General features: G+C 35.4%; 1 protein-coding gene across 1 annotated transcript in view; it reads right to left on the reverse strand.

Annotated features, from left to right (window-relative positions):
* prkcdb (protein kinase C, delta b) overlaps positions 1 to 16992 on the reverse strand; it is a 23693-nt gene extending 6701 nt beyond the window's left edge. Inside the window, exons 1-7 of the mRNA XM_081357101.1 lie at positions 16863 to 16992; positions 6550 to 6676; positions 5947 to 6213; positions 4087 to 4252; positions 2035 to 2066; positions 1685 to 1770; positions 104 to 233 (exon numbers count right to left, since the gene is read on the reverse strand). Of these exons, the coding sequence (XP_081213227.1) occupies positions 104 to 233; positions 1685 to 1770; positions 2035 to 2066; positions 4087 to 4252; positions 5947 to 6213; positions 6550 to 6658 (790 nt within the window). The 5' untranslated portion in view covers positions 6659 to 6676; positions 16863 to 16992. The remainder of the gene's footprint in view (positions 1 to 103; positions 234 to 1684; positions 1771 to 2034; positions 2067 to 4086; positions 4253 to 5946; positions 6214 to 6549; positions 6677 to 16862) is intronic.
* Positions 16993 to 19332: the final 2340 nt, after the last annotated feature.

A 19332-nucleotide genomic window follows, 5' to 3' on the forward strand; every position in this document is an offset into this window, starting at 1 on the left:
TGCATTAGATATTAAAAACAGAGAAAGAGACAAAAAGACATAGCAAAAGAAACGGGAAACCAGGTGAGAGACATCCACCAATAAAACAAAATATCTTCCTTACCTTCACACTTGAGGCCTTGTCTGACCATTCCCCACAGCAGACTCCCACAGTGGTCGCAGAAGGTCGGGCTCATGTAGTTATGGGTCTTGAAGCGATGTGGCATGTCAATCTTAAAGCGCTCCTTCTGAAACTGCAGACGTACCAAGAACCCATCAGCACCAGACTGAATCGAAATGCTTGTGGGCAGAGATGCAACATCTAAAATGCCTCATGAATCATGCTAGCCCTTCATTGCCTCATGGACCCCAGAACTGCCCCCACTGGGACTAATGTAATCAAAGACTCCGGACAAAAGTATTGCTAAAAAACTTGCAACTCTCCATGCCGAGATGTTAAGCATGATCAATTGATTATAATAAGAAGGCAAAATGGGCTGTTTATGAGTTTAGTGACCCTGACACAGACATATTTGCAACATGGCAACTCTGCTTTTATAATGTCATGAGCTTCTATTGATTGATAGACTCTGATCCCTGCTCTGTTCATTATTGGAATTGGAAGCAGAAGGACCAGCCCTTTGGAACTGCAAGTGAATGGTTCAAATTTGACCATTAGACCCAAAACAGTTAAGCAGGCATCAGAGAGGTACATACTTTATGATATTTACAGTGCAAAGCCATACAAATAATCATATATTATAATATTTATTTACAAAAGAAATAATATTATAAAACAGGGTTCGTACAGTTACTGTAAAATGAAATTCCAGGACTTTAAGGACTTTTAAAGCACTACTTTTTTGGGGGGTTTTCAAGGACTACAATCAAGAGATCTCACAAATAAAACAATATCTTTATTATCTTTCAAACTCTAAAAAGGTAAATATATAAATAAATGTAAAGTAATAAAAACAAATGGTACAAATAAAGTACAGCACATGCAAAGCATGCAAAGACTGTGGTAACTTGAAAGGATACTATCGCTTTCCTTAATTAAACTGATGTTTTATTCATTAATATATGATTGACTTGAAGAATGAAAGCTGTATCATATAACTGGATATTTATTTGAGCAATGTCATGCTCATAGACATGCAAAATGGATCTATATCAGACAAACTGCAGTGTTAACCTTGCACAAAAAGGTTGTTTTATCGAAAAAAATTCAACACTAATTTCATATATACTGTCTTTCAACAATTTAAGCACTTTAACATGAATATGGCTGTTTTCAAGGTTTTTACAGGACTTACATGTCAAAAAGTCAAATTCAAGTACTTCAAGCACATTGTACGAACCCTGATAAAATAATCATTATTGATGTACAGAGTGACATTATTCACAGTCATTTATCATAGAAACTATGATATCTTATGAAATATATATGTAACTATATATCTTACTAATCCCAAACTTTTAAACCGATATATATATATAATTTATATATATATATATAAATGAACTTAATATTGCATCAATAGTAAGTTTTGTTTTGCTAAATATTGCTTTCATACTTTATTTTAATTGTATTTTTCATAAAAATAGGTTTTAGATCAATTAACTATTGGCAGACCCCCTACAGAACTGCTTCGGACCCTCTCATGGTGACGGACCCCTTGTTGAAGAGGACTCTAATGCTTACCACTGTATCTCGACTGTTGGTTGCTGTTCCTGTGCATCTCCCAATGATCTTATCAATGCACTTCTTGTGAATGGCCGCATTGCATTCTAGAAAAGAGCAAGGGGGCAATAAGGTGTAATGTGTCCAAATTACCTTCTGATTAATCTAATGGTACAAAATATCTTATTAAAAACAGATTTCAAAAGAGCCCATTATGTTAATTCCGCACAGGAGGATGATTTATGTGCCACACAGAAAAAAACTTTTCTTGGTCAAGGAACATGAACAATGTATAATGTGTGTTCTTACTAAGAAACAGATGGGAGTGTCTACTGTCTACAATAGATCAAGAAAGCTGTAAAGATACTTACGCCTACATTTGTAGCCCTGCTTGTTGAGACCCCTAGAATGCAAAAGAAATTAAAATAATGAAAAATGTTGTATTATTGATATTTCTACACTGTTATAGTGGTGATGATAATAGACTGTTAGTATATAAATGGTGTACATTTGAAACTCTTATTCGGGAGACTTTGGATAAATGACTCTCCAACACAAATACATTTATATACACAGTGTGAACAAAGCACTAACGCAATCTGTCTCATGCTGCACAGGAAGGAGACAGCCCAAGGGGACTCTGCTGAGGCGGCTGAAATATCAGAGGAAAGTCCAAGTGCGCTTGCGCAAACAAACACAGATGCTGTCCAATACCATGACTTACAAACACACACACCAAGATTATTGCTGCCAGACGCTTCTGGCTACTTACAGATATTACTTTCTTATGCCTACATGAGATACAATTTTAAATCATTTAAAGATTTCGAATAGTGATGAAATAATATTTTCTAATTGTTTAATGTTAGTCATGCAGTGACTGGCTATTTATATAATGCGTTTCTTTTTTTTATTCAAAGTGACTTATCTCACTGGATCCCATCTCCCTGGACTAACCTGTTATAGTATGCCAATTAGAGGACTATGCGTCACTTTGACTGAGAAGTACATTGCTTAAGGGCACATCAGTGCTGCTTTGTAATCTCAGTAATTCTCTAGTTTCTGGGTCATTTCTATTTGGTATCGAACCTGCAAACTTTGCTTTCGCAGTCTTGATCACGAACCACTGCTGTTGCTAATACTTGGGACCAGGACTAGGGGCATCGCAAGACCCTTTTTACTGGGGCATGAGACCCAGTGAAATACGGCTGTGCCCTAGCAAACAATTACTAATAATATTAAAAATAATATTATTATAAGCTGGAGATTACCGTACACCAAACTGATAATTGTTTTCTCTAATATTTTAGCAATCAAGTCATGTTTGTTTTCTATCAGCTGTTTAGAATCAGAACTAGTATAGTGATGGCAGATGTAAATGAATCACTCTTTTATTCTAATTGGTCAAATGGGTTTGCCAGGTCTTGTTCGTGATTCAGTTTGATTCATTCAAATGCAGAACCTGATTTCACCAAGTGCAACATATTTGTTGATCCTGGAACAATTCCAAATTCCAAACATTCCAAACAACCAATCAGGTTCAAGGGACAAGTTTAGGCTTACACGCTTCTACATCAGTGTTATTCACCTATCATTTCCCTCTGATCGCAGGGATAACTTTTCAGTAGGGATAGGTTCAGGGGTAGGGATATGTTTATGACTACATTTTGGGACAGAAATGTTGTTCCAGAATCAACAAAATATGTTGATCCAGGTCCAGGAACATGTCTAACCCGACACAGTCAAGACGTGCCATTCAGACAGTTCACTTACGCACGGAATCGTTTCTATATTATTTATATTTTATAAGACAGAAAACAAAAATAGCGCTGGATGATGTGAATATAGGAAACAAAACTTGCAAATGTTATCTATCATTTGTCAACAACAAAGAAGTTGAATGACTCGGTATTACAGGTAAAGACCATTTATATCCAAAACAATAATAAAAACAAAAAAAAGTATTAAATATGGGCACACGTTTTATACTGATGGAAAGCTAGAAACACTCCTGATGTGGGCATGATACCTTGAAAAAAAAAAAAAGATTTTCTAAGCAATTAGATTTAAAAAAAATTGCATGGCGGACATTAAAATATATGTAGAGGGATCATTTCTAGGGACCAATCCATAATATCATATTTAATATTATAAGACTTGGTCTCTTTTAAATTAGGCAACTACTTATAAATGCCCTAGCAAACACATAGCAATGCACTAAAAAAAAAGAAACCCTTGCATTCACCTAAAACAAATGGTGGCGATGAATGGCGACAAATGTATTCTCTAGTTAACTCTAGTTATTAAATAAATTTCACTGATACTGTGTATACAAGCGATTAGATGTGGGGTGATTACTGTGCAATAAAAGTGCATCTGTAACACCATTTGTTTTTCTTTAATTCATTTATTTATTTACTCACCACACAAACTCCCTGCAGACCGAGCAGAAGGTGGGCTGTTTGAAGAAGGTGGCTGTGAACTCGTGGTTCTTGATGAAGTGAACCTTGGCCTGTTTGATGGCTCCTCTCCTTCGGTTTATTGTGAGGAGGCCATCATCCTCTTTCATAGTCATTGAGGACTTTGAGTCTGTGAAGCAGGTCAAAACAGGGTCTTTTGAGATAGACAACTCTCTCTGTTCTGAATTAAAATAAGCTTTACTTGCATATTAAAATGACAATACATAGCTATATGACATTTTACCAGAAAATGAAAATTGTCATAATCTATTTACTGTTAAGTTGTTTAAAACTCATTTGATTTTCTTTTAAACTCATTTTGTGAACAAAAAAGAAAAAAGAAAATTGTAAATGGCACCGTGCTAAATAAAAAAATGTAATGCCTAAACATTATCCTCACTGGCTTTTGGATACTAAATATGTGGTACATAAAGATAATTCTGTTTATGATGCCTTCAGCATTTTAAAAGATTACTATCACCTCATTTCCTGCTGAGAGTTGGAAACAAAACTCTCACGGGTTGAGATTGATGGTTTTGCCCTCTGGCACAGTGCCAGAGTGTATGCCACAATTATAGACAAGTAAAAAGACAAGTCTTTCCAAAATATCACTGTGAAAATATGTTTTTACAGTACAGTAACAACCAGTTGTATATTTTGAAATATAATAAGCAAATATGCTATAATGTAAAAAAAAAAAAAAAAAAAAAATTAGATGCCAGAAAAAGGAGAGAAGGAAGAATGAAAAAAAAAAATACCAGCATGAAAACATGAGTAAGACAGCATGAGTAAGCAAAGACAGAACAGATACCAGCTGACAGGACTAAGCTGATATCTGAGGGTGGTGAGATAATGGAAAAAAATACATTTAAAGAAAGAGGGGAAAGCCACAGTGGAACAAAGGGAAACAAAGGGAGGAGATGCTACTAACAGAAATAGTCACAAGGCTTCTATGGGTTTCAAATTAGGGTTTTAAAAATGCTAGTTTTTGCCCATCAGGGCAGAGCTTGATTCAGAAAAAGATCATTTGGTTTATGCAAGTCATCTTAAATTAAAATATATAAATACGGAGGTTTGGAAGAGATTTTCTTTGGTTCAAAAGTTTGGGGTCAGTATGTTGTTGGTTTTTTTAAAGAAATTAAAGGTGCTCTAAGTGATGTTGGGTGACGTCACTTCTTGTTGGCGTTTAAAGTATTGTCAAACAAAACGGAGGCTAGCTAGACCCTCCCTCCTCCTCATCCGCGCACTAACTTCTTCTTCTTGTCGGTTATTGGCTGGAACAGTTTGTTATGTTTCGTGGTGCGGTTTAGCCCAGTTTGTTTTTGTGGTGTCTGCAGAGACTGCGTTTTTTTACAGCGTGTTCAGGGGACAGGCAGCTAGCGGATAGTGAGGAGATGTTTGCTGTATGTGACAAAAAATGTTTTGGCCTAAAAAAACGTGTGATTGCTTAGAGCACCTTTAATACGTTTATTCAATAAGGATGCATTAAATTGATCAAAAGTGAGAGTAAATACATTTATGAAGTTACAAATACAAAAAAGTAGGCAGTACAACTGTTTTCAGCATTGATAACAATAAGAATTATTATATTATATTATTATATTATATTCAAATAAGCAAATTAGAATTTCTGAAGGCTCATGTGACAATTAAGACTGAAAAGAGTTCAAAATTGTAATAATATTCCACAAGATCACTGTTTTTACTGTATTATTGATCAAATAAATGCAGCCATTGTTAGCATAAGAGACTTCTTTCAAAAACTTGTAAAAAATCCCCATACTTTTGAATGTAGTATACAAGTTAACGTTTACATGTACCCACCTAGGTCTGCGTCCTCCAAAAAGAACTGGACAGACATCATCACCTTCCCAGAAGGCTGCAGGTCCACCCAGAACTCCGCACGACCATTGCCTTTTTTGCAGCGCTCAGCAATGACAGAGACCCCGACCGTGGCCTCCGACAGAGCCTCCTCTGCTGTTTTCATCAGGACCACCTGTATGACACGGCCCTCGTAGATGTGTGCGTCAAATGGGGATTTCCATGCAGGGTACATGGTGGGCTTCCTCTGGACCAGCGTCTTCCCTCGCTCTGGGTGGACAAAGAGAGGAAGAAATGCTAATTATGATGCCTGTAGGGCTGTGCAACGATTAAATGATTAATCGCGATAAATCGCATCCAAAATAAAAGTTTGTGTTTACATAATATATGTACTGTGTATAATTATATATATATATATATATATATATATATATATATATATATATATATATATATATATATATATATATATATATACACACACACACCTTTTTCTAAAATATATACATGCATGCCTATACACACACACACACACAGAAAGACAATCCCATAAGGTGAATTTTACCTTGCAGAAAGCATTATGCTCTGTTTGAAAGCCTCACTGACCTGTGCTGAGCGATTCCTTCATTTTGATGGCACAGAACGGTTGCTCTGTCATAGGGGGAAGGTCTCCCAGGTTAAATTCATTGAAGGCAATCCGCAGGAACGGAGCCATGGTGAGAGATCACTGTGCCTAAACACAAAAGAAAGAAAATTGATAAAGATCAGAGGTTGTATGAAACCTCAGCCTACCAAACTGGCAGGCAGTTCTCACCCAGAGAAATTGTTTTTTCCCCCTCACAATTAGCAGAAACATCCCTTGCCCTTGCAGAAACACTTCATAGGCAGATTTAGGCAATGATATAAGGCAGTATTTCTTAGAAGATGAGCAAAATATGATGTGTGTGAAGTAGATATGTTTGAGAAGAAAAGGGAAGTGAGTTATACTGAGTGATCAGTTCATCCTTCCTGATATACACAGGAGAAATGATGAAATTCATGCACATTTTTTAAATTTGTTATGCTGAGAATGTAATTTGTAATGAAAAATTCTGAATTAGAAAAATAAAAAACAAAAGCACTTTCATTGGCCTCGGATGTTTGGATTTTAGACAAAAAAAAAAACGACAAAAACGTGCAAAGATGCAAACAATCTTTTTGTATATACAGTATACTACTCTTCAACGGTTTGGGTTGATAAGACTAATTAATGTTTTTGAAATAAGTCTCTTATCCTCACTAAGGCTGCATTTATTTGATCAAAAATACAGTAAAAATTTTGTGAAATATTATTACAATTTAAAATATCTTTTTTCTGTTTTAATGTTTTAAAATGTTATTTATTCCTGTGATGTCAAAGCTGAATTTTCAGCATCTAACTCTAGTCTTCAGTATCACATGATCCTTCAGAAATCATTCTAATATGCTGGTTTGCTGCTTAAGAAACATGTATTATTATAATCAATGTTGAAAACACACAAGTTGTGCTTCTTAATTTTTTTTGTGTACACTATGATACATTTTTTCATTAACCTATGATACATTTTTACATTCCTTGATGAATAGAACATTAAAAATTCAATCATTTATTTGGCATAATAATCTTTTATAACATTTTAAATGTCTTCACTGTCACTTGTGATCAATTAAATGCATCTTTGCTGAATAAAAATATAAATAGCTTTAAAAAAATGGTAGTAAACAATATTTTCCTTGACATCTTTAACAAGAACTGTTCATAAATGCCTCAAAATGTAAAGTTTCAGCCTTGTTGCTTCAACTTCCTATTGTAAAACTGTGTGAAATATATAGTTATTGCATCACACTCACTGCGGAGTGCGGATGACCAGCTAGTTTTGTTTTCCTAATAAGCACAATGAAAGAGTAGAACCTAAATAATTTGTTATTTTTCATAGCCACAAAATTACATCATTTTCCAATCCCAGCCCCTCAGTTAGGACCAGATTCCTGCTGGTATTACTGTTCACACAACGGCTTCACAGAGCTTTGCCAGGATTCTGGGACACAATTGGCCCTTTACTTGGTTTCACAAAATAATCACGGGGATTAAGGGCTTAAATATACACTGCACACACACAAACACAATGGAAAATGACAAAAGTTCCGTCTTGTATATAGTTATCTGTCGCAATAACTTATTAATCTTGTACTTATTTAAATAGATTTATGTAATTTATACAGCAGTGGGAAATTATCAAACAAACAGATTAGCCTAATGTTTTGAAAGCACCACAGATCCACAGTTTTTACAGTTTTCAGGAAAATCAACCTACAAATGACTTTCTGGTCTGTTATTGCTTATTATTAAGTACAAAAAACACACACTTCAGCTTAAAATACTGACAGAGCAACTTTCTGTGGATAGTTTTGCCCCATAATCGCTAAGAGACAAAATGTCAAGCAGGTGAAGTGGGACCATTTATAATAACACCCACGATGGAGTACTGAGAGATGTTGCTCAATGGTTGATTTGCTGATCTGTCACACTTAGATTAAAAGTGTTGCAACCATTCAGACGAGTGACTTGTTTACATCTGCAGGGAGGGAAACCAGAAACTTAAGTCTGTGTATGTAGTATCACCACAAAATGACGGAGGTGTCCCAAAGCTTAGAAATTGCATGCCCTAAAAAATTGTCCTAAAATGGATGTTATTGGACTAATCTGTGTCACATACAGTATTAAATAATGATACAGAGAGAGTAGATTTAGATAATTGCTGAAGGTTGTGACAGAGCCTTGCTCCACAAATGATATAATACATGAATTACATCATTATAAAATGGTAAATTGAGTAATTGCAACCAGCTGTAAAAGCTCCCACACAAAACTCAAGTATAGAGAAATGGCAATATTTGTTTTTATCACCATTATTTTTCATGGTGATGATGTGTTATATACTCAAACATGTACATCTATAATAGAGAGAGTGAGAAAGATCAAAAAAATAATCTGGGACCACACACACACTCAAATGCATATTATGACAAAAATGCATTAATATCAGCTAATAAAACACTTACTCAGTCAAACATAAACCTCTTACACTCAAAGGCATATGACTACAAAAAAAATGTTTCCCTGGAGGGAGTGGAAAAAATGAGCCCATCCAGCAAGGGAGGGGATGGAGAGAAAATGAGGAAAAAGTAGAAAGGGGGGATGGAAGAAAGAAAGCATTGAGTGGCAAACTGGAAGTTTAATGTGCTTTAAAGTTTAAAAATCCAGACTCTTACACCATTCATACTTGACTGACAGCCTTACTCTATTCGCCACTCAATCTTGTCTACATCATGATTTGAAAATACAGAAAACATGTCATTAGACAAGGTTTTACATCATCAATATTAATGTGAAAAGTGTGCTAGTCTCAAAAGACAGTGTGTGTGTGTATCTTTTCAGTAGCCTGGTTCCCTTAGCGGTCTATTAATCTGTCAAGAGAGGTCACCTCCATCGCACCCAGATCGGTTGCCGCTTAATTAACACACTCTGGAATGCGTATAGGCTACGTGTCTTAACACTAGAACTGCCATGGCGGTCATTTTGACCGTTTTGAATTTTATATCTGCAATAACTTAGTTGAAAAAATAAATAAAATCCTGCTGGTACCTGACTTTTCCTAAAAGTGTCTGTATTTTCATTTAAAATGATTTTCATATAAATTACACATAAGGCAAAAAAACTAATTAACATATTTACCTATTTCGGCCATAGACGGTCAGATTGACCGCACTGAATTTCGCGGCATTATTATACATATACCAATATACACAACAATAAAATGTGGTAAAAAATATACAAAACATATTCCACAAAAAATCATTTAAATGTAATGATATTCAGAACAGAACAAGAAGGAAAAAATAACTATAAACAAGCCAAAATGAAATAGGCTACTTTCAAGTGAAAGTGAAAGTAAGCGGCGTTGGGCTCACGTAACTCTCTAATTAGAATCAAAATGTTTCAACATTTGCGATGTATTTGGATGGTAAACTATTCTTTATTATAGGCTTTGTACTTCACTCACATTCCAATTTCGACGGAAAAATCATCCTCTTCACACGCGCAAAATGGTATGAATTGTAGGCTACTACTGACTATATAAACAGAGCAGTGGAATTTTTATATTTTAGGTTGACTATTTTATTATTATATTTTATTATGGCTGTAATGAACAGGCTGCGATGTCAAGATTGCAATGCTGGAATATGGTGTGTGTGTGTGTGGCGCAGGCGCGATCGAACAGTGTAAACATGAAAACAGGCTACTCCGTCTTTTTGTTCAGGACATCTACGGATATTATTATTTATTGATGTATAATTAAACTTGTTTAAATGTACAGTTTGGTGTTGTTTTGTTTTTAAAAGATATCCTAATACAATAAATGCATTAATCTCTCAAATGGGTATTTATCATTAAAGATATAGAGTTTGGAATCTAGTGGTCAAAATGACCGCTTGCAGCAGTTCTAGTAGTTATGTAAGTAGCTCAATGTGCTCAGATTGCACAAATGTGTGCAGTGAAGGTAGAAGGATGTGGAACTGACATGATTTCCTCACTGATAGGCAACACTTCATCTTCAAGGACGCACAAAAATGAAGGCCAAAGCAGCTAATGATACCCTTACTCAGTAAAGTCATGGCCACAATATCTATATGTACTGTCTCTATATGGCATGGGGCCATATGAAGTAGATGTGAAGTGTGTCAGTAGCTGTTTTAATCCACCTCCAACAAAAAACTCATTTTGGATAACTGGACTAACCAGCAGACCAATCGCATAGCACAGCATCTCAAATGTTGGTTTGAGCCAAATGCCTGAGCCAAAGTCTGATATCAAAATAATTAGGTTTAATACCCACCCAGAAGCATCTCACATGATTGCATTCCCAAACACCAGGAATCCGAACGCAAGAAAACATGACAGAGTTCATTGAGTTTCGTCTCTGAGCTCTTAGATGCAAGTCATTTATGATGTAGGAAAAAATCCATCCATTTTTATTACCCAGGAAGTGACAATATCCCAGGAAGTGACAATTTTGTTCTCAAGAACACAAGATGCAAAAAGTGCAAATGTTTTATGCAATATTCCAATTTTGCGCATAATTTACATTTGCTACTTTGGATGTAAACACAGCTTTTCCCCATGTTAAATACTTTCTTCAATCCCAGTTTAATGTGCAAAAATAACTAGGCCTAAGTTAAGTTTAGTTGATTTCCCTCAAAAATGTAAACAAAAAGTGTCCCATTTCACAAAACTTCTTTACTATGTTAATCTTTTTGTAGTAAACATTGGGTGGAGCATTGTGTTCACACTGAAAAACACAAACTTCTGTGGAGAAGACACCTAACAAATGTGAGAAATCTGATAGTGAAAGCTTTAACTCGCTTTATAATTGTCAAATTTATGTTCCAATACTGTAGAACAACACCATAGTGTAATATGCAAAATATGTAAAAAGTCATTTTTGTACACTTTTATTAAACTTGGACTCATGATAGCCAACATATTTACAGCAAAACAAACGAAAGACGCAGGATTGTACTGTTCGTTTGAGCAGCCAGACACAGCAACACTGGCTCAACACTGGAGTGTTCAGGAAATGTTAATGCAAAGTTGTACATAAAATCCTTTAATCTTCTATTATTCTGCCCACTACACCCACCATATATTTTTGATCCTCTCTCTCACACATCATAGACTTTTCATTTTCTTAGAGTGATAAAAAGGTAAACATATTTGGCTCTCACATCTCCATATAGATTGAAAATATTAATTATCTAAATCTTCGCCCTCTATTGTGTATGACTTTCCCCGAGTTTTATCTATTGGACACATTCTGTTTTTCTCTTTGTGTGGAGCTCACACAGGCTGTGTCTGTTGTGGGGATCTCACTATGTGTGCGGGTGTTTGTGTAGAAGTAATTGGACAGAATTACAGTGTGTGTAGTAGTGCCGGCCCTGTATAAGAGTCTCGCTCTGTTCTCTATCCTGCATCAGACAGTTGCTCTGCTCACCTTTTCTTTTTTCCTCCTACAGTCTCCAAATTGCTCTCACTCAATGCAGGAATGGAAGCAAGCACATATATTTCAGATGATTTCACTATAATACAGATCAAATGGAAAACAGATTGAAACCTACAAATAGATACTTTGCTTTTCTTCCCTATTGCAATGTATAAGTGAAACGCCTTCTCAAACAAGAAAAAATGTAGGGACTTGATTTTGTCCATTGGGAATTGATTGCAAGAAGAAAAACCGAAGAAAAAACGAAAGTTTATAAGAGAACACCCATGTTTCGGAGAACACTGGGAAACCTGATAGTCCAGATGGTGCGGTTGCATATTTCTAAAATCACACTTGTGAATATATCTGTATGCATGGAATTACAGTTCATGGCCAGAGTTCAAGGCATCATGCTGCTGTTTGTACTTTGCTAATGTACAGCCAATATAATCTGCCAGGCTCGCAAATTCCCCCTCTGCATGTGCTCAGTCCTCATAATACAGTTAAGAAATGCGAAATCCTTTGTTTGAAGTTAATAAAAATACAATGTTTGCAATCCATTTTACTTCCGGTCCAAAATATGGGACATTAATGTGAAACTGGATACACAAGAAAATTATTTGGATCATAAAAAATGGTCCCTATATGAAAGGTGATTGGAGGGAAGAGAAATATTGAAAAATAAAACAGCTTGGTGATGTCAGCTGAAAAGAAAAGTCGTTTTAGAATTTGAGAACCAGGTTATGGTTATTAAGATATATTCTGTTATATTTAATATATTTTTCTTTTAAGACCAGGAACATACATTAAGAAAGTAAATTGTCCTAATTTGATTTCATGTTGACACTAAACCCATTTTAATGTGACAGACAAAAGTAAGATTTTTTAATAGGCCTATAGCTAGATATTTTTGAAAGAAATCTCTAATGCTCACCAAGGCTGCATTCATTTAATCAAAAATATAGTAAAACAGTAATATTGTGAAATATTATTTAGTTTAAAAAAAATGTTTTCTATTTCAGTATATTTTAAAATACAATTTATTCCTGTGATCATTACTCCAGTCTTCACTGTAGAAATCATTCTAATATGTTGATTTGCTGATTAAGAAACATTTTGTATTATTAATGTTGTAAATAGTAGTAATTTTGATATAAAAAATATATATATATATTTTATTTGAATAGACCGTTCAAAATATTTTTTTTGACCAACATGCACCAATGAATCGTCCACGATAAGAGAAGTAATGTCCATTAAAATAGTAGTGTTCATTTTCATTTTATGTTGAATTTAAGGTCAAAATTTGGGACACAAACATGAACAATGACACATTCGTCATGTTAAAACTTTACTTGACAAACCGGTCTTTGTAATGGGCATTCCCCATTTTTGCAAGCAAGATCTAGAATTACATGTAAATGGTCTGCAGGTGAGTTTAATCAGTTACTGATCGGTGGAATGAAAGAACAAAAATTTCATTGTGAGTATTACATAACACCAAGCATAACCATTTCTTTTTTACACGTACTGTATGTCACAGGGTTATTGGGTTAAAATAACATGCATCAAGGAAGCGTTTGTGTGCAGAGAGAGTTAGTGCGGGAGAGAAACATGGAGAGCGAGAGATCAGTGACTTCAAGGTCAGATGAGTGCAGAGAGCATGTGACATTAGTTTTAGTGTAGCATTGATTTCTCACCCCTCTCTTCCCTGAGGCTAAGAAACAAGAGACCCTATGCCTCTGTCTTTCCCTCGCCTATAACACACACACACACAAGCACACAATAGTTAGTCAAGGTTAGTGTGGAAAAGCCAATTCCTCTCTGAAACAGGGCTTATTGTGTGACTGCTTGCTATCAAATGTGTGTGTGCGATATTAGGGCTCAAATCTGCTGAACTGCTCAATGCAGTGTTTTGGACAAGAATTTTGGGCACACACACACATAAATATGTGTGTATATTGGCATGTCGACCTAAAGGTGAAGCTGAGCTTGCCTCTGTCTGCCTGTGCAATAAGAGTGGTGTCCATTTCTGCCTTACGCACACTTCACAAAAGCTTCATTAATCCAAGACCAACAGAGAACGGCCTGTGCGCTTGCACTCTACCATAAAAGCACGCAACAGACCTTTTGTTGTTGTGCGTTCAAAATCGGTACAACAAGACAAAATGAGTAATGACATGCTAAACATATAGAACGCAAACAATACTTTCGGAGTGTTGGGCTCTAAAGCTTTTTACAAAAAAGTTGTGTGTTGTATTTGTGTTTGCCAGAGGCACTATGAGGGAAAAACAACTCAAAACAAAGCCGATGATAGATTTGAACTCTACTAATGGTGTTTGCTTGTAAAAGGCCGCGCGTATAACAGACACGACATAGATGTTGGCAGACGGAGTGACGGCGCACCATCATCACTACTTTCTTCTCTCCTGCAGTTTGGTTGATAAATTATTCAGAGGCGATGCATGTTGTTGATTAAGACCTTTACTAACATGTGCCTTCCGGCTGAGCACAATGTGTTGATTTGGTTCACTGTACAGGTTGTGGACGTACAGTAGCGACTGATGACACACAAGCAAGCTTTAAAGAAAGACAAACTACTGGCCCTGGTTAATGTCAAGAACAAAGCACCCAGTGAGTATTTGTAAAAGAGGAAAGAAAAAAAATTGTGCAATACAGTGGCTTGTGTGTGTGTGTGTGCTTTAAAAGAAAAGATTAAAATGATTAAGTCTGTGGTTGTGTCTTGTGGATGCACAATATGTAAAAATAAAATAAAAAAATAAATCAGCTTTCACAATATAAGCCTGATTTAAATTATATGTGACCCTGGATCACAAAACCAGTCACAAGTCGCACGGGTATATTTGTGGCAATAGCCAACAATACATTGTATGGGTCAAAATTATTGATTTTTCTTTTATGCCAAAAATCATGAGGATATTAAGTAAAGATTATATTCCATGAAGATATTTTGTAAATTTCCTAATGTAAATATATAAAACATTTATTTTTGTGAGTGAATGCAGCACAATCATGAACATAAATGGACAACTTTAAAGGCCATTTTCTCAATGTTTCGATTTTTTTGCACCCTCAGATTCCAGATTTTCAAATAGTTATCTCAAACAAATATTGTCCTATCCTAACAAACCATACATCAAATGTAAAGCTTATTTATTCAGCTTTCAGGTGATATATAAAACTCAATTTCAAAAAATTGACCCATGTGGTCCAGGTTCACATATATTATGTATGGGTCTGAACTTCCTTCAGAAAACTTTCTTCCTTTTGGTATGAGTTTCTCTCTTTTGTTGAACACAAAAGATGATATTTTGAAGAATGTTGCTAATCAAACATTTGACGGCACCCATTGACAACCATAGGAAAAATAAATACTATGGATGACAATGGGTGCCGTCAACTGTTTGATTAGCAACATTCTGTAAAATGTCTTCTTTTGTCTTCAACAGAAGAAAGAAACTCATACAGGTTTGGAACTACATGTGAGTGTAAAAACTAATTTGCATGCATTTTAATTAATAAAGCTGCTTTAATATAATATTGGTAATGGACATAATATAAAAATAATTATTGGTTCTTGGTATCAGCCACAATGTCTATTTTGGTGCATGCTTAAAAATGTATTTAAAAAAACAATATATGCCATTTGCACCATGAAAAGTACAGTAGTACACAACAGCTTGCAAATATGGCCTGGATACTGAGTATATGCCATGCAAATACGCAACTTCTTTGTTACATAATGGAAACAAACAAAGCAAGAGAATGAAAATCTCATAATAAAGCATTTGTCACCACCACATGTCTGTCTCACACACCGAGGCCTACAGATATCCCCCATGTTCTGTTGTTGTTTAAGGGTGGATGGAGAGACTGTGCAGGAACTGCTGTCACACTGAATGGTTTGGTAAATATTGTCACTGAGATAATAGTCTACACTGCTCATTTTGTGGTGGCAATTAATGCTTTAGAAAAAATAGATAAAGATGCTTTAGAAAAATTGGCACAGCTAACTTAAAGCTATAAAGCTATAACCAATAGGGTTGACTGTTAAAAGAGACTGATCCAGGTGGGAGGATAAAATATTTTCCCATCAGCCTCTGAAGAACTCGCTAGTCATAGCGGTAACTATGGAAACCACGATTAAGAAGCTAATGAAACGTTGTTCAAAGCGAATCATATGTGTCATGCGAATAATAAACATTGTCGTCAAGACTAGTTAGTTTGTATCTCCATCTCAAAAAACTTGAAAAACAAGACCGTACAGTAGGCCAACAGTTTCTGTTTACTGACTAAAATAGCCTACATAATAAAATTATATACATGTTATAGTATGGAGGAGCAGGACCGGGAAAGAGTTGTCAGTCTGGTCTTTCTACGGTTTATGTATTTACAAAACTTTAAGGCAGCGCATTCTATGAAACACTGTCGAAAAGTACAGCGGCTGCTGCTTCCGCGTATCTGGAGAGCGTAGCAAAGTGAAGTCGGATAAAAAAAAAACTGAATGTTTGAAATGCCCTCAAAAGAGCTTGAATGTTTAAGAACACACGATATCAAACATTTATAGGTCCTCCTGTCCAAAAAAGGCTCGATAATCTCTCGTTACCAAGTGTCTACAATTGTTTCCATTTACTCATAATGGATTTGTTGGAAATGTGTCGTTTGATGCTCGCGGCGACCGAGAAACAAACATCGAAAATGCGACGAAATCTATTGGTTGTTGGTGGACAACGTGGACGTTTCATGTTATAGATGTCTGTCATTTACGCTCCCGATGGGCGGATTTTAAAACGCCTACAAAACGCGCAAAAAGTGAAAAGTTGTAAGCAGAAAACTTACCAACTTCAATATCCGAGAGGTTTCGATAATTCGACTCTTATCCTCACTGCTGCTGTGTAAGTTGAGAGAGCAGAATGAGCAAAGCGGCGTGTTTGAGGAAGTATTTACCCGCTCACTGAGCCTGTCTGGGGTTGACAATACTGGAAGAGTGACGTCGAGCAGGTAGAGAGAGCGAGAGAGAGAGAGAGAGAGAGAGAGAGAGAGAGAGAGAGAGAGAGAGAGAGAGAGAGAGAGAGAGTGGTGGGTGTAAATGACTGTAAATAATACAATATTGCGAAAGCTTGGAATACATAGAATAATAATAATAAAAATATCTAAATAATAGAATAAAATATCCATACACACACACACATTAAGGGTCTATCTATCTATCTATCTATCTATCTATCTATCTATCTATCTATCTATCTATCTATCTATCTATCTATATATATATATATATAATATATATATATATATATATATATATATATACATATAAATATCTATCCATTAATCTATATATCCATTAATCTATCTATCTATCTATCTATCTATCTGTCTGTCTGTCTGTCTGTCTGTCTGTGTGTGTGTGTGTGTGTGTGTGTGTGTGTGTGTGTGTGTGTGTGTGTGTGTGTGTCTGTCTGTCTGTCTGTCTGTCTGTCAGTCTGTCTGTCTGTCTGTCTGTCTGTCTGTCTGTCTGTCTATCTGTCTATATCTCTTCACAAAGTAAAATAACTAATAGGATAACTAGGATAGCCCTATCTGTTGTGTAATGTCTCAGGCTTTGAGTTGTCATAATGTCTTTGACAGTTTTAGATGATATGATGTCATATTTAAAGATTGATAGAAATGCACAATCACAGTCATCATTTTCTGTTGAAAAAATGATGTTTCTCATTTAACCACCTTTGAACTGGTTGAGTTACCTTTGTTGGTGGTTAACCAGGTGCTTTCCTTTAAAGGCAGGAAATTCCTGATGGAAACATTAGCTTTGGGAACTCCATTTAGGCCAGCCCTCACAACTACACAAGGAATGCTTATGGACAACACACACACACACAAACACACACACACACACACACACACACACACACACACACACACACACACACACACACACACACACAGAAGCAGCAGTCACATGATGCTGACTCATAAACTGCCCCACCCCTTCAATCTAGGTCTGTCTGTGGTGTATAAAGCTCAGAGTTTCAGTGTTTCTATATTTAGTATAATTTCCAACTGACCGCTTACCCTAATCTGACATTTGTGTGCAACAAATTTACCATGTAAACTGCAATCCAACAGATACGTTGTTATTATAGAGAAAAGTTAAGTTCTGAAGCTCAGTGAAGACTTATCGCGTGGGTTTATGAAAGATGGTTTCACTTCTCTTCTATTTTATAGAACTGTTTCTTGCCAGTTATTCCTTTCTTCTCCTTTATTGTTTCTCTTACCTCCTTATTTTTCCTCTCCTTTTAGTTCCTATCTCACACATTCTAATATAATTTATCAGTGTTGCCTCACTTCTCTTTCACTATTACTTTCCTCTTCTTTCTTTTGTTTTAGAGCCTCTATGTTTTAAGTAAAGTCTGTAATGAGTTTTAAATGAGAATGATAGTTCTTTTTCTAGCAATCCATTGCTAGCTAAATTATGTTCTCGATGAAAACATAGCCTATATAATATATCTCCATATGATCACATCTTAACACATCTGTTACTCTCAGAAGTGGTTCTAAACTAGTTTTAGTTCAGGAGGACCAAAGCTTTTGCTTTGTATATCAAGCGGTCACCCAAGAAAATACCAAAATTGTTTAATGCACAAAAGTAAATAAAAAATGTCCTTAAAAACAAATGTCCAGATATAGTCATTTAAGAAATATTTAACAAAAAAACATGTTCTCATACCAAGTGAACAATTATTTAACGCAGGGTTATTATCATTAACTAAAAACTAAAGCTAAATCTATTTAAAAAATTATGTTAATTAAAATAAAGCTGAAATAAAATAAAATAAAATATAAATATTAGTTGAAAAACTTAAAACTATTGACTGAAAATAAATAAAAACTAAAACTAATTAAAACTGAAATAAATTAAACCTAAATAGCTATATAAAAAAGGCAAAATCACATTACTAAAAAGTTAACTAAAATGATCATGAAAACTAAAAATATAAAAATTACAAATAAATTCAAAATATTAATAAAACTAAAATAACACTGATTTAATGTAGCCTTGATTATATCTTACTTTGCATTGTTTGCATCAAACTTTTCAAGGATAAGAACATCACGCAACCTGACCAAGTTGTCATTCACATTTAGCATGGTTCACTCTTAGTGAAGACACTCTCACTGTGTTAGTGTGTTAGTGAGGCTGATCACTGGAACGACTGACCGAGGGTGGACTCAGTGCCAGTTTCCCCGCAGTGCCAGGGCAAACAGTAGTCTGTGAGTAATGACAGGAACCCAGTAGGCTAGGGAG

The sequence above is a fragment of the Scardinius erythrophthalmus genome (assembly GCF_964197995.2).
Source record: "Scardinius erythrophthalmus genome assembly, chromosome: 25".
Classification (NCBI taxonomy): Eukaryota; Metazoa; Chordata; class Actinopteri; order Cypriniformes; family Leuciscidae; genus Scardinius; species Scardinius erythrophthalmus.